At 55.3% G+C, this 13,167-nt stretch overlaps 6 protein-coding genes across 6 annotated transcripts; 2 read left to right on the top strand and 4 right to left on the bottom strand.

Annotated features, from left to right (window-relative positions):
- Positions 1 to 113: 113 nt before the first annotated feature.
- Positions 114 to 2,054, bottom strand: JCM15063_001201 (COP9 signalosome complex subunit 1; the record flags this gene model as incomplete). Its single annotated transcript, XM_076677990.1, has 7 exons — positions 114 to 204; positions 291 to 610; positions 679 to 879; positions 947 to 1,249; positions 1,323 to 1,457; positions 1,526 to 1,893; positions 1,946 to 2,054. The coding sequence occupies 7 exons, from the start codon at positions 2,052 to 2,054 to the stop codon at positions 114 to 116; spliced, it is 1,527 nt and encodes a 508-aa protein (XP_076534946.1).
- A 238-nt stretch (positions 2,055 to 2,292) lies between these two features.
- Positions 2,293 to 5,136, bottom strand: JCM15063_001200 (uncharacterized protein; the record flags this gene model as incomplete). The annotated part of the gene is made up of 11 exons (XM_076677989.1): positions 2,293 to 3,231; positions 3,294 to 3,515; positions 3,572 to 3,658; positions 3,723 to 3,868; positions 3,930 to 4,035; positions 4,095 to 4,252; positions 4,314 to 4,385; positions 4,451 to 4,474; positions 4,547 to 4,610; positions 4,676 to 4,932; positions 4,998 to 5,136. The coding sequence occupies 11 exons, from the start codon at positions 5,134 to 5,136 to the stop codon at positions 2,293 to 2,295; spliced, it is 2,214 nt and encodes a 737-aa protein (XP_076534945.1).
- Positions 5,137 to 5,525: 389 nt separating this feature from the next.
- QCR8 (ubiquinol--cytochrome-c reductase subunit 8) lies at positions 5,526 to 6,111 on the top strand (the record flags this gene model as incomplete). The annotated part of the gene is made up of 4 exons (XM_076677988.1): positions 5,526 to 5,594; positions 5,722 to 5,758; positions 5,851 to 5,964; positions 6,029 to 6,111. 4 exons carry the CDS (start codon positions 5,526 to 5,528, stop codon positions 6,109 to 6,111), a joined length of 303 nt encoding a protein of 100 aa, XP_076534944.1.
- A 212-nt stretch (positions 6,112 to 6,323) lies between these two features.
- Positions 6,324 to 9,074, bottom strand: JCM15063_001198 (uncharacterized protein; the record flags this gene model as incomplete). The annotated part of the gene is made up of 8 exons (XM_076677987.1): positions 6,324 to 6,430; positions 6,512 to 6,653; positions 6,745 to 7,496; positions 7,559 to 7,655; positions 7,715 to 7,822; positions 7,891 to 8,451; positions 8,515 to 8,532; positions 8,604 to 9,074. The coding sequence occupies 8 exons, from the start codon at positions 9,072 to 9,074 to the stop codon at positions 6,324 to 6,326; spliced, it is 2,256 nt and encodes a 751-aa protein (XP_076534943.1).
- Positions 9,075 to 9,280: 206 nt separating this feature from the next.
- Positions 9,281 to 9,738, top strand: JCM15063_001197 (uncharacterized protein; the record flags this gene model as incomplete). The annotated part of the gene is made up of 2 exons (XM_076677986.1): positions 9,281 to 9,339; positions 9,399 to 9,738. 2 exons carry the CDS (start codon positions 9,281 to 9,283, stop codon positions 9,736 to 9,738), a joined length of 399 nt encoding a protein of 132 aa, XP_076534942.1.
- A 159-nt stretch (positions 9,739 to 9,897) lies between these two features.
- On the bottom strand, positions 9,898 to 11,255 carry JCM15063_001196 (uncharacterized protein; the record flags this gene model as incomplete). The annotated part of the gene is made up of 6 exons (XM_076677985.1): positions 9,898 to 9,942; positions 10,037 to 10,123; positions 10,184 to 10,246; positions 10,310 to 10,627; positions 10,707 to 10,775; positions 10,836 to 11,255. The coding sequence occupies 6 exons, from the start codon at positions 11,253 to 11,255 to the stop codon at positions 9,898 to 9,900; spliced, it is 1,002 nt and encodes a 333-aa protein (XP_076534941.1).
- Positions 11,256 to 13,167: the final 1,912 nt, after the last annotated feature.

Below are 13,167 nucleotides of genomic sequence, written 5' to 3'. Positions count from 1 at the left end.
ATCTGGGGGAACAGAGTGAGACATCTGCGAGAGGGCTGAGGTAGGCTATGGACAGACAAGTGCGGGAAGGGAGACACAGAAGATACATTCAAAAATCGACCGAGTTCCAAAGACTAGGCCTGCTGTTGCTGAGGCTGGGGCTGTTGCTTTTGCTGGTTGGACCGCGGCGCTTTAACAATCACGTCGTTCTGTAGCAGCTTCATTCTGTCACAAGTCAAGTTCAAGACCCTGTCAATACACTATGCCAGACGGCAAAAGGATCGGAGAGCATCAGGGTCACAGAACCGTACCTCAGCTGAGACGCGATTGCTTTCTTGTGCAACTTTTCTCCTTCCTCCAATGCGTTCTTGAAAGCGGTCACTCGTGCGTCCTTCTTGTTCGCGACGAGCGTCCCTTGCGCCGAGTCGATCTTCGCTTGCAGGAACCCTTGCTCAATCAGTTCAATCAGTTCGGGCTCAAGTGCTTGCGGCTCGGTCCCGAATGCAGCCGCCATCCGTGCGATCGAGACGGAAGCGAATGGTTGGAAGTACGCGAGCAGCGCGCGTTGTCGAATCAAGCGCAGGAGAGTTGGCACGTGAGGCGCGAGGTGCACGTCAAGCAGTGGTCGATGCTGTTTGACAACACGATGATCGTCAGGTGGACTGCCTCTCAACAACACGACATGGAAGAGTTGATTACCTCGTATCTAGAGAGGAGTTCGAGGCCGTGCTTGAACTTGGAATCGTAGAACGCGCGTGCAATGTCGCGCAGGTACGGTTCGAGGTCGAGGAAAGGCCGTAGTTGCGAGTTCTCGAGCACACGCGAGCGCAGTTGCCCTCGGTCAAAGCAGGCGAGCGAAGTGAAGGTTGCGTAAAGCGCGATGTCCGCACTGGGAATGAACTGTTGTCGTCCGGAATCAGTTCGCACGGTCCGCCGACAGCAATTCGCGTTGGAGAAAAGGACGAACATGGCTTGTACCGGCATTGAGGGCCTCGGTACCGACGTCTGTGAAGGCCCTCGCCGCTTTGTCAAATGCTCCCGATCCGAGATGAGCTACTCCTCCCGCAATCGTAAGGCGTTCCTGCACAATCTTGCGTTCGCGTTCTTTCGCAGCCTCGAGCGGGTCTTGAGCCGGTGCGACCATGCCTGGCAGGAGGACCTGCGCAGGTTTTGACTTGTTTCCGTTCGCCGATTGAGCGGCATCGACGGCAGATTCGGCTTTGACGACATAGTTGCGCACAAACGCGTAGTTCGACATGTCGAGCGCAATCTGTCAGGGACGCAAAAGTCAGTGCTTTGACCCTCGTGTAGTGTTCATAATGAATGTGGTGCCTGAAACTCGCCTCGATGACACCCAAGCACATGTCGAGCACGTGTTGGCTGGTCGTACAGTACTCGCGAGACTTTGTGTACGACTTGACTGCGTCTTGCAGCTCTCCGCACTTGTACTGGAATCTTGCGAGATCACGGTAGCCCATCTGCAGCAGGGTGAATGACGAGATGGTCAGAACAGAAGACGAGAACCGAGCGAGAGGGATGCACGCACGCGGATAGATTCCTTGATCAGGTTTGTCGTGTACCCTTTCAGCTCGACCTCGAGCTTCTGTTTGCCGCTCTGTGCTTCCTTCTTGGCTTGCTCGAGCCAAGTGCGATCAAGAGTCGCTTCGTTGCCCTGGATGCCGGCGTACCATGCAACTGCAGTCGGATCGAGTTCGGATCCGCTCTCGAGGGCATTGACATGTTGACGATACAGACGAAAGACTTCTTGATAGAGTTGCGTGTCGAGAGTGAGTTGCTGGATCGCGGTGAGCGCGAGTGTGAGAGCGGGGCCGCACAGCGATGGCGACGAGTGTGCGACAAAGATGAGTCGGTTCACCTTGCCCCTGCCTGCAGAGCCATGCCGTGTCAGTACACCTGGAACCAGCAGGAACGGGAGCTCGAGGAAGAGACGATCGAGCCGACGCACCTTCCCAAGTATTCGCGACCTGTTCGAGGTCGTAAGGCGAAGCATCCGTGACCGTGATTCGACGAGTAGGCTGACTAGAGGTAGCCGCGTCGGGCAAATCGATGTCCATGGCGATGGCACTTGTGCGTGAGGAAGAGGCGCTGATCTCAAGTGGAGCAACAACCACCGACTTTTCTGACAACCCCCGACGAGTCAGATCACGAAAGAAGGCAATATTACTGAATGTATAACTATGGGTACAGCGGAAATCTATGTACAAATGAGATAATGGGAAATCATGCATCATGGTGGTAATCTCGCCAGACATTGAGCCATAGGCTATCAATGACCATGCCGGACGACACGGATCAGGCTGCCGCGGGCATTGCGTCCTCCTTGGCTTCCTCCTCCTGGATTTCTTGCTCGACCTCTTTGACTTTCTCGTCGCCAGCCTTCGATTCGTCGGGACCCGAGCTGACCTTGGACCAGAATGCCAACGCCATACTTGCCGCAGCCTTTTTGCCGACCACCTCGTCGACACTCTCGCCAGCCTGTTGAGCGAGTTCGGGGTCACTGAACCCGGCCAACGAGCACAATGGCGGGTTCTCCCCCTTGAACCGTCCGAGCAAGAACCCGTTCTCCTGCGCCTTGACCCGATCGGTCGATCGGATGTGTCGGAACTTCTCCAACTCGCTCGAGTACTTGCGGTCCCACTCGGCGCGCTTGTGGAGCCACTTGCGCACGGGTCCCGCATGCACTTTGCCAATGTGTTCCGGGTTCATCTGGCACCCAGGCAACTCGCTCGCTGGTTCGAGTGGTCGAGTCTTGCCGTGATTCGAGACGCGCTGTCGGATCATGTGGTTCTCGTCGAACGGCGGGAGGTGTCCCGTCACCTTGATCACCTGGTCGAGGTAGTTTGCGAGAGTGGGCTGTGGCGTCGTATGGGGGTCGACTTCACCTTCGTCCGAAGAGGTTGAGGCAGTCGAGGCAGAGTCGCTAGACTCTTCGTCTTCGAGGTGAGAATGGACGTGCGTGTTGGCGAGCTTGAGGTCAATCGAGGTGACGGCAGGCGCGACGATCGCGTCGTCATTGACGGCCGACGTCGTGACTTGCGACGTGTGCTCCTCAGAAGCTTGCGTGCGCTCTTGCGTTGATGACCGTTTGCGTCGGGGCGAATCGGCACCACGTTGTAGGTGCTTTTGAAGCGAATGCACGTGCGAGTGGCGCCCCTCGGCTTTTACCCGGTCTTTCTTGGTCTGTGCAGCGGTGAGGTAGAACAAAGCTGCGTTTGCTGCGCCTCGGTAGATCTGTTGGTCCGGCGCACTTGTATCAGTGCCTGGTGTGATTCCCGACGCCAGAAAAAGCTCACGTATTTCGCGATCGAGGCAACCGAGAGAGTGGTCGCGACGTGGCACCCGCCTTCGAAGAGTTGGTACTGCACGAGCGTAGGCGGGTAGTTGGCCTCGAGATGCGCGCGCTGCGTTGGGTATTTCGCAAGAACATCTGAGGACGGAGGATATGCGGACGGGTTCGCGGCCTTGTGTGCAATGTAGGTGATTTCGTCGCGTAAGAGTTCATCACTGCCAGCAGCCTGTCAAGTTGGACAAAATGAGCTCAACGTATGCAAGCACAGAAAGGGTCACTCACGATGTAGAGCGGGCAAAGACCTCCGAGGGACCCTTGATTGACCGGAGAGATGAGTGGGTGGTCGAGCATATTGTTTGGACAGTACATCTGGGTAGCAACAGCAAGAGTTAGGCCAGACTTCAGACCCGAGAAGGGGAACCGCCAGACGTGCTTGGACCTGTTCGTAAAGCTGCACGACTTCCCCGCCGTCCTCACCGAGCAGGACTTGCTCCAGTCCACTCTCTCTGCTGGGCGGGGGAGGCCAGACGAGATCGGGCTTGTAGATGAATCCCTTAGAAGGAATGTAGTCTCCCGAATCTGCTCGATTCAAGGGCAAAGGTCAGATGGGTCCGGCACCACATGAAGTGGGAAGGCTCACCATCGCCGTTTACGGAAGGGAAGGAATGGGAAAGGTCAACCCAGGGAGAGATCAGAGTCGCTCCAGCGGGCTGAGGCAGCCCGAGATCGCGTAGTAGGACGAGAAGCTGCGACCGTTGCCAAGCATCAGTATCCGAGCCTGTCCCAGAACGGGTGATTGACTCACGGAGAGCGCAAGTCCTCCACCAGCCGAGTCTCCCGAAATGATGATCTTGGAGGGATCGATTGGTGCATGACCAGCATCCGGTGGAGGATCAATCAGGTAGAGGTAACTGGCGAACGCGTCATGCAAGGCGCAGGGGAAAGGGTATTGCGGAGCGAGACCTGCGTATAACTCGGCTGTCAGTCTCGATTACGGTGCGACGTGGAGATGATCAAGCGTTACGCTGGGAAGGAGCGAAAGCGAGAGCCCCGAGCTTGCGAGCGTGACGTTGAATCTGATAGCGATGAGTCTCGACTGTAATGTAGGTCACAAGGGTCAGCTTGGTGAAGATACCCAGTCAGAACGGAGGAGAGACTTGCGAGAGCTGAAGAAGTGAGCGCCGCCTGAAGAGCAAGCAAAGCCGCCGTGGGTCAATGCTCGCTCTAAAGATTTAGTCAATCGATACGATCACATACCGTGGAGGTACAACAAGACTCGCTCGGGGGGAGCGGCACCTCGTCTGAGTCTGTCTTTCTTCATCTGCGGGACGAGAGGAGTATGAGTCGACGAAACATATGACGAAAAATTTCGAGGTCGGAGCGTACTTCGATCCATTCGCCGGTCAGAGCCCGCCCTCGCAACGTCCACCAGCGTTCACCTCCGACGAGTGCAAGAGTCTTTGGGTCCATCGCGAGCGCAGTGCGCAAGAGCTCGGCTGCTCGATCAATGTTGTAGTCGGGAATGGTCGCGACCGCTTTGTAGACCCAGGTCGGACTGGGCACATGAGCGGCGGTGAACGCTTGAAGGTCGCTGACACCATGCGTCGAGGCATATTCTAGGAACTTGCGCACGATTTGGAGGCCTTTCGAGAGTACAAATCGGTGAGGATCGACCGAAGATTCAGACGCCAGGAGGACTTGAGCGGACCTTCATAATAGATGAGCTCGCTTGAGGGGTGTTCGCGCTTCTTGTTCTTGCGGTACTTGCGCAAGTACGAGAAGAAGCCGATCGCTCCCGTAGGTGCCGTGTGAGCCGCAATGCCCGTGATCGTAAGGTTCCCCGTCATAGCGATCCGGTTCGGTTAGCAGAGGGCTGGTCGTCGTTGGCTTTAAGCGATCTTCTAGGGCACAGTCAGGTTTCGGGTCTCAATGAGTGATCAAGGCGTGTCTGGGCGAGACAAGCGGCCGCGGTTGGCGACGAGCGTGAAGGAGAGAGCCGAAAGCAAACACTCCGCAGCCGATTACGTTTGGTATTGCGCGAGATGTAATCGTTCTCTACTTCGAGTTTCATCCTCTTCTTGAATCCCCACCACATCTTCATTGTAAGTCGTCGCTCGCTCGCATCAAGGTTCGCAGGTTGCTGCTGGAGTCGCGAGCATCGTCTTCCTGCCGCGCGGGAGCTCTCGCTGACGCCCTGGGTGCTCGTGTGTCTCGCTCAACTGCCAGAATCTTCAAGATGCGTTCGTCGGCTCCCGTTCTCTCTGGAATGCCCACAGGGCACAAGTACATGGGCTGGTGGGGTGCTGTGAGTTCCCATCTCGCTCATTTGGGCCGTGGTGAGGTTGAGGCGCGAGTCGCCTCGCGTGTCTCACCCGCTCGAATCCGATCCCGCTCTCATCGCTAACTCGCATGTTGCGCTTTGTGTGCTCCAGATGGGTGGACCCAAGCAAAAGGGTATCACTACCTACAGTGAGTCGCGCGTGCTGGGTCTCGGTCAAGCGAGAGCGAGGTCTCGGGAACTGATTCGATTCGATTGGTTGTCGTCGGCGACTCGACTCTAGCGCTCTCTCCCTTCCGTCAAGACCCGATGAGGGGCGCGTACAAGCACTGGGCTGTCAACGGTGCCAAGCGTCTCGGTCAACAAGCCGTCTACTTTGCGGTTCCCTTCGGTCTCGGTACGCTGTACGCAACCTCGCCTGTTTCGGCTCCACCTGATCGTTCGTTGTTCCCATCACGCAGGTTACGCCCTCATCCAATGGGCCATCAAGGACAACCACCTCCGAAACTCGAAGCACGGACAAGCCCAAGGTCTCTTCCCATAAATATTGCTTTTCGCTTTCTTCCTTGTGCTCGTCTTGTTTGCAAAACCATCTTGAATTTCGTTATTCCCGGTGTTTCGACGATTGGCAAAAGTTACGCTACACTGAGCACAATTCACGAGGCACTCGGATCTCCCTCTCAACGGTTTTGGCAAGCAGTTTACTCTGGGCGTAAAGTCGGGTGATACCGCTCGTACCCGCCAGCCTCGTCCATTTCACAAAGATTTCCCTTCTTGCCTGAGTGCGATCCGATGCGCCTCGTTCAACTTGCGCTGCTTTTCAATCTTGCCTTGGTCCTTGTTCTCGGCTGCCAACAACGACGCTGTAACCACCACAACGAGTCTCGTCAGCCATTCCTACCGTTTGTCCCATTCGGTCGTAGAAGGTGGCAATGAGGACTCACACAATAATCTTTCGCCGAGCCACAAGCCCAATCGAGCGTTCCCAACGATTGCCTCGTTGGGAGTTCCGGCAGATTCGGGAGGAACGATTCTTCCACCCATGCCTTGAACCAAACGTAACGACGAATTCAACATCTTGAGAGCCTGAAGATGGGAGCAAGCATATGGAGAGTTTTTCCAGAGGGTTAGAAACAGAATTGGGAGAAAATTCGAATGCTTTCCAAAGGGTGCGCACCTCGGTGTTTCGAGTTTGTTCAAACAAATTGGCCAAGAGTGCAAGCGTGAGCGCTCTCGCATGGTTCGCAGACAGTTTCGTCGTCGAGTTGAGCGCGTTCGAGAGGTTCGATTTCGATTTCGTGATCTCGCGACACGTGAGCGCTTTCGTCAACGATACGATGAATTCGACCGTCGGAGTCGAAGGAGAAGTGTCTTCTAGACCGGTCAGGTTACGAGCGAGAGTCTCGAGTCGAGCCGTAGAAGTTGTGGCGGGAAGTTTCGTTGCCGATGACATGGTCGGGTTTGAAGTCGAGCGAGACATGATTGGCGAAGAAGACATTGACGCGTTTGATGATGGTGCGACCGAGTGACCTTGAGAGAGTTTGAGTACAAGTAGTGATAGCTCGGCGAGCTGGGTCACTGTGGCTCCCATCGATACAACAGTCTTTCCTTTCGATACTTTGCTTGGCTCGTGATTGATGTCGATCGCCACTTCGAAACACTTCTCGGCTTCGTCTTCTTCATCCTTGGACAAGTGGATCAACCCGAGGTCGAGAATCGATCGCTGCTTGAATTGTTGCCAGACCTGATCCGTTCCAGGCTTCGACACCCTCATGGTCGATACGGCGGCAAGCAGATGTTGGGTCGCATCCGCCGGGTGCGAACGCATGATCGCCAACTCGCATGCAAACAGGTGCAAATGGACTTTCAGGCGCAAGGTCGATGCGAGTGCTTCTTCCATCGAGCTTATGCGAGTGATTGGTAAGAGCGCTGATATAAGGGTAACTTTGATCAGAACACGAGATCGATTGCCACGACGGCTTGGCACTCACGTTCTTTGCCTTCAAGTTTGCTGTTGGCCACTCGAATGCCTTCTTGCACAAAGAGGGCAGATCGTGGTGCTTTGCCGTAAGGATCGCGATGCACAGCCTGAAGCGTCGTTGTTCAATCGCCACTCGCAGGGTCTGGAGCTCAATGATCAGACTCACCACACTGGCTAGATAGGTGAAGCTGTAGAGCGCCGAATGCGCGGGCAATTGGAAAGACACAGTCGCAGGGCGAACGGCATTTGGGTCGTTCCGGCCAATTACAGCGACCTGAGGGCCGAGGCAAACATTCAGCATATTTATCGAGACCGGTCGAGGTACATCTGAGAAGAGCGTACTATGCCATTGCTGAAGGCGGGCGTAGTCGCATCAGCCGAATCAAGCAGCGCATGGGTCGTCTTGAGGATCTCCTTGGCTTCCTTGACGTCGCCTAGATGCGCCGCCAGCAACGACGCAATCAAGCGGAATTCCACCTTGATCGCGGTCGCGAAAGTAGGCGAACCGTCGGTGGCGGCCGAGTCGGTCGAGGGTCCCAGGTATCGTTGGATCTGGTTCAAGCAGTGACGCGCTGTCTCGCAATCGTCTGCTTCGAGGCTCAAGCGGGCCATCGCGAGCGTCGCAATCACTTGCACTTGAATATCTCCGTGGTGGCGAGCGAGGCCAGCAACGTTCTGCCAGGCAGCAATGCGCTCGGAGTAAGGAATCGCTGGAAGAGTAGCGAGAGTCGAATGGGTGGAATAGAGTGCCGCGAGCGATTCAGGGGTGTTCGAGGAGAGCAGAGGGGAGGACAGTAGCTTCTTGAGCAGCGTGCGGGCATACTTGGTCCGTTTCGACGAGAGGAGAGCGAGGCGAACTTGAAGCAGCGTGAGCGACGGTACGAAGCTGAACAAGGTCGGGTGCTAAGACATCATGCTTCAATCAGATACAACTTCAGGCGAGGGCAAAAGGAAACCCCGACGTACAGACTGCGCGATCGCTTGCTGGAAACGAGCGATGCAAGAAATTCAGCTTGAGCGAAAGGTACAGCGTGCAACTCGACCTCGAGACTCACCGCTCTCGTCAGGGCGACTTCGCCTTCTGCGACTGCTTGCTCGACATGTTCGTTTCCTTCGTAGACATCGGCCAATTGTTCAGCGAGCATGGCGTTCGCGCGCAGCTCGATCCTGCCTCCACGGTATTCTCCCACACTGGCTGCGTCTCGTGCGGATCGCAACACGACAAGCGATGCAGTGGTCATCCTGTAATAGTCTGACCATGCCTGCGAGTATCGTACGTGCGAGTTGTGGGATCTTGGCGGCTTTGCGAGACTCGGCAGAAGTGAGAGAGCCGAAGTGCGCAAAGAGTGCGCTACTGCGAGGAGTGCGAGAGGCGCTGGTAAAGGTCGCAAAGGGATGGCATGCTGAGCAGGTGGAGCGGCAGGTGGAATTGGTGGAAGGTCAGAGGAATCGACCCGACGCCGTTTTAGAGGCGAGTCTTGCGCGACTCGGAAGTTGGCGATCGAGTAGTCGCCTGTATGATCCATCCTTGCGCAGGCGAACACGCGTTGAAGAAAGCGAGGAGACTGTCGGAAGCTAGAGGCGCGTGCGACACTGCGACGACGCGCCGCGACGCTTGATCTCTCCCTCGACCCGGCTTCTGAGCAGCCTGACAAGAATCAGTTTTTGTTATACCAGTACGCGCAGCATCTGTCTCGGTCCGCCCTCGAGCGCGTACTCTGATCACGCGAGTATGCAGTGCCATTGTCGGATCTCGACTTTCTCAACCAAACCCTTCAATCGTCGTCACAGGTCAACGCGAGCGATTCCTCGCTGACTCCGGAATCCTCGGCAGAGCGGATACGAGACAGCGCCGAGCCGAACGGTCAGCCCTCGTCTCCGGCCCGGGAACCCTCGACCCCCACACCGTCTCTCGCGTCCTTGCTCGCAAGTCTCCAAGCCGCGACCTCGAACTCGCGCACAGCACCCGACACTGCAGGAGAGATCGACGAAGGGGCAGACTTGAGTGAGGCAGATCTCGAAAGGATGCTCGAAAAGCTAGACGAGGCGGAAGGAGCGGCCGACGATCTCGAAGGCAAACTCGATGGCCTGATCAGTAACCTCGATCAGATGCTTGGATTACTGGGGGTCGATCCAAGCGATCTCGAGAACGCGCAAGAGACGGAAGATGAACAGCACCAAGACCGGTAGCAATATTACCCTATTCGCTGGACTGTCGATGCTCTCGCCATCCGAGAATCGAGACAAACCAAACACAATTTGCAAACTGAAGCGCGAAAGATAGGAGAGTATGCGAGCGGCAACATCAACCGAAGTAGAACTGATAGCGCCTTGCCGACATCTTGGACTTCAGGTGCCCGTGAGCGAGCGAGGCTGAGGGGCCGCCGCGCGAGCCTGAGGAGCCACCGTACCAGGTTGAGGGGTCATGCTGTCACCATCTCGCATCTGTCAGGCGGGTACCTTTCCTTCGTTGGTCGGAAAAACTGACTAGCTCTGGGTGAGGCTGACGCGCAAGGCGCTTCTTTTTGGCCTCAGGTTCGGCTTCTTTATCTGCTGCGATCGCAATAGCGTGTCTCTACATTGAATCCGTAGCATCGTCGGCTCGAGTGCTTCGCGAAAGATCGTGCCATCTTACCTGGATCGCTTTCTTCCATTCTCCCTCTGGATACAAACGGTGCAAGATGGCTTCCGTGGTGGGCTGCGTTCGTGTAAACTCATCATCAGGATAGATATCAATGGTAGAGTACAGCGACACACTCACAGTCCAAAGATACCAATACTCCCAAGGAACTTTGGATTTTTTGACGGAAGTAATCATGCTCCTGATGAAGTTGGCAATCTTCAGAAGATCTACATGCTGCGTCGGGCTCAACAGCTTCCAGCCGCCTCCCCCGAATGCCGCTTTGATCTCGACGAGACTTTGACCGGTTGCGAAACCAGTAAAAGCGTCTTCAGCAAGTTTGCTCACTTCCCGCAGACAGCTCAAAGCTTCGCCAATGCGTTGGGTAAGAGTGCTTCTCCAAATCTTTGTCTTTGGGGGAAGGTTTCGTGCGAGCGCTTCGTTGAAGATATACTTGCTCTGTCGATGTAGTATTCGTTAGCTGCAAGGTTCGCCAAGGTAACGGATATCGACGCTTCACGTTGTCTGTAAGACTTACGATTTCGTTTCTGAACCATGAACCTCGCGACAGATCCGGTTCGATCCAGAGCAAGACTTCAGCTGGAAGCTGCCAGCATCGCGAGGGTCAAGAATCTCGCGTCGCTGCGGGTGTAGCGGAGATGCTTACAATGCGGCCTGAAAAGAGAAAGGCTTTAGACTCTTGAGGGTCGTCGAGCACTAGCGTGTCCTTGATGCTCAACATTGCCGTTTCGTTCATGTACGAGACGCGCTTCAGGACTCCCTTTCGAGCTTCCTCGCCAAGGTGAGTCCACGCAGACGTCTCCGATGGAGAAATTCGGTGGTGTGGATCCAGCGCTTTGAGTGCTTCACAGGTGGCGTCCCTCCACTGCATCGCGAGCTCGGCATGGCCTAGGTAATCGACTGCCGTGTCAAGCGCATCGTCCCATTCCGAAAGCTCAAGTGCAGCGGGGTCATGCGAGTAGGTGGAAATGCCTGGGCGGTATTCCGGGGTGCGGTTTCGGTCGCCAGACTGAGCGTTGGAGACTTTGCCTCGTTCAGAGCGATCCTGAGAAGCGGTCGGATTCATCGGACTCGACGAGCGGCGCATGTTATCTCTTAGGGACATGTCTGCTTCTGGGAAGAGATGGTCTGAAAGTAAAGGGCCGCACAAGAGGCAAGGCAGGTTCGTGAACCGGACTCTCCACGGACCTTCATCGGACTTTGCTCAGACTCTGCCCGAGAGCGTATACAGTATCGGTAGATGATCAAAGAAGCATGCATCACTGAATGAGGATCGGAACACCTGCGAGTGTGCTTCTCTGACGATGTCCAGTTGAGTACGCGTTCTGGAGGCTCGAGCGCGATCAACCCATGCCTAAAGCTCAGATAAGCGCCAGAGCAGACTCTCAGCGCTCGGTCGAATGACTCCGCTGTGCACTATCTTGCGATATGGTGGAAGTCCACGGCTCGCATCAGCAGCCAGAGTGTCGCGAAACGAGTTTCTTCGATAAAATTGCGGTTTACAGCAGTTGCAAGTTTTACATATATAGGAGCCGCCGACGGTCCTCGATCCGAAAGGCAAAGTCAACGGTCTGATCAGCCACGTCTACCAGATGCTTGAACCACTGGGTGTCGAGCCAAACGACCCCGTGAATGCGCGAGAAACGGAAGATGACCAGCACGAAGAATGGCTCTGACTGTCTACAGCCCTCTCCGCTGAATTGCCGCTGCTCTTGCCGGCCAGAAATCTAGACAGACCAAACATATATTGCAAGCTGAAACGCAACAGACAGGCGTGTACGGGAGCGACAGCATCAACCGAAGTAGAACTGGTAGCGCCTTGCCGACGTCATGGACATCGAGTGCCCGTGAGCGAGCGAGGCTGAGGGGCCGCCGCGCGAGCTTGAGGCGCCATGCTGTCATCGTCTCGCGTCTGTCAGTCGGGTGTCTTGCCTTCGTTGGTCGGAAAAACTGACTTGACCTAGACCCGGGTGAGGCTGTCGCACAAACGGCGGAGGCCGGTGACCCTCTGAGTCCTCAAGTTTGACTTGTCTGTTTCGCTCGATGTCGGGAACTTGAGGCTACATTGAAGCGTCAGCGCCGTCGCTCGAATGCTTCGCGAGAGAATGTGCCATCTTACCTGAATCGCTGCCTCCCTTTCTTCCTCCTTGTACAAGCGGTGCAAAATGGCCTGCGTGGTGGGCTGCCTTCGTGTATACCTACCATCAGGACAGACATGAATGGCGGAGTCCAGCGAATCACTCACAATCCACAGGTACCAATACTTGCAATGGATCCCGCAATGATTGAGGGCAACATTGTTGGACCTGATGAACCTGACAATTTTGACGAGAGCTATACGCTGCGTCGTGTTTAACTGGTCCCAATTGGCTTGCTCGAATGCCTCTTTGATACGGAGAAGACTTTGTTGGGTTACCAAGGCGATTTGATCATGTTTGCGCTCATTCTTCAAATAATTCGAAGCCTCGCGAATGTATCGGGTAAAATTGTCTCTCAGCCTCTGCTCATTCTCGGGAAGGTCTTGTGTGAGCGCTTCGGCGACGATATATTTGCTCTATGAATTTAGTATCCGTTAGCTGCAAGGTTCGCCAAGCGACGGCTTCACATATCTCTGTCATACTTACGCTTTCTTCTCGAAACCAAGAGACTCGCGCCAGATCCGGTTTGACCCACAGCACAACTTCAGCTGGAAACTGCGAATATAGCGAATGTCGAGAGTCGCACGTCATGTCGCTACATGTGCAGCGAGAATACTCACTATGTGGCCTGAAAAGAGAAGCGCTTGAGACGTCTGAGACGCTTCAAGATTATCGCGCTTCTGTTCGAGATTGTCGCGCACTGGCTTGTTCTCGATGCTCGACTCCGCCGACTTGTTCATGAAAAGTACGCGCTGCACCACATCCTCTCGAGCGACCTCGCCAAGGTGAATCCATGCAATCTCCTTTTTCGCATACTCTTGGTGTGGATGGAGCGTTTTG

Source organism: Sporobolomyces koalae, assembly GCF_050403365.1.
Source record: "Sporobolomyces koalae JCM15063 DNA, S_koalae_JCM15063T_v1_ctg11, whole genome shotgun sequence".
Lineage (NCBI taxonomy): Eukaryota > Fungi > Basidiomycota > Microbotryomycetes > Sporidiobolales > Sporidiobolaceae > Sporobolomyces > Sporobolomyces koalae.
The sequence above is the reverse complement of the archived record's forward strand: the minus strand, read 5'-3'. Positions and strand labels throughout refer to the sequence as shown.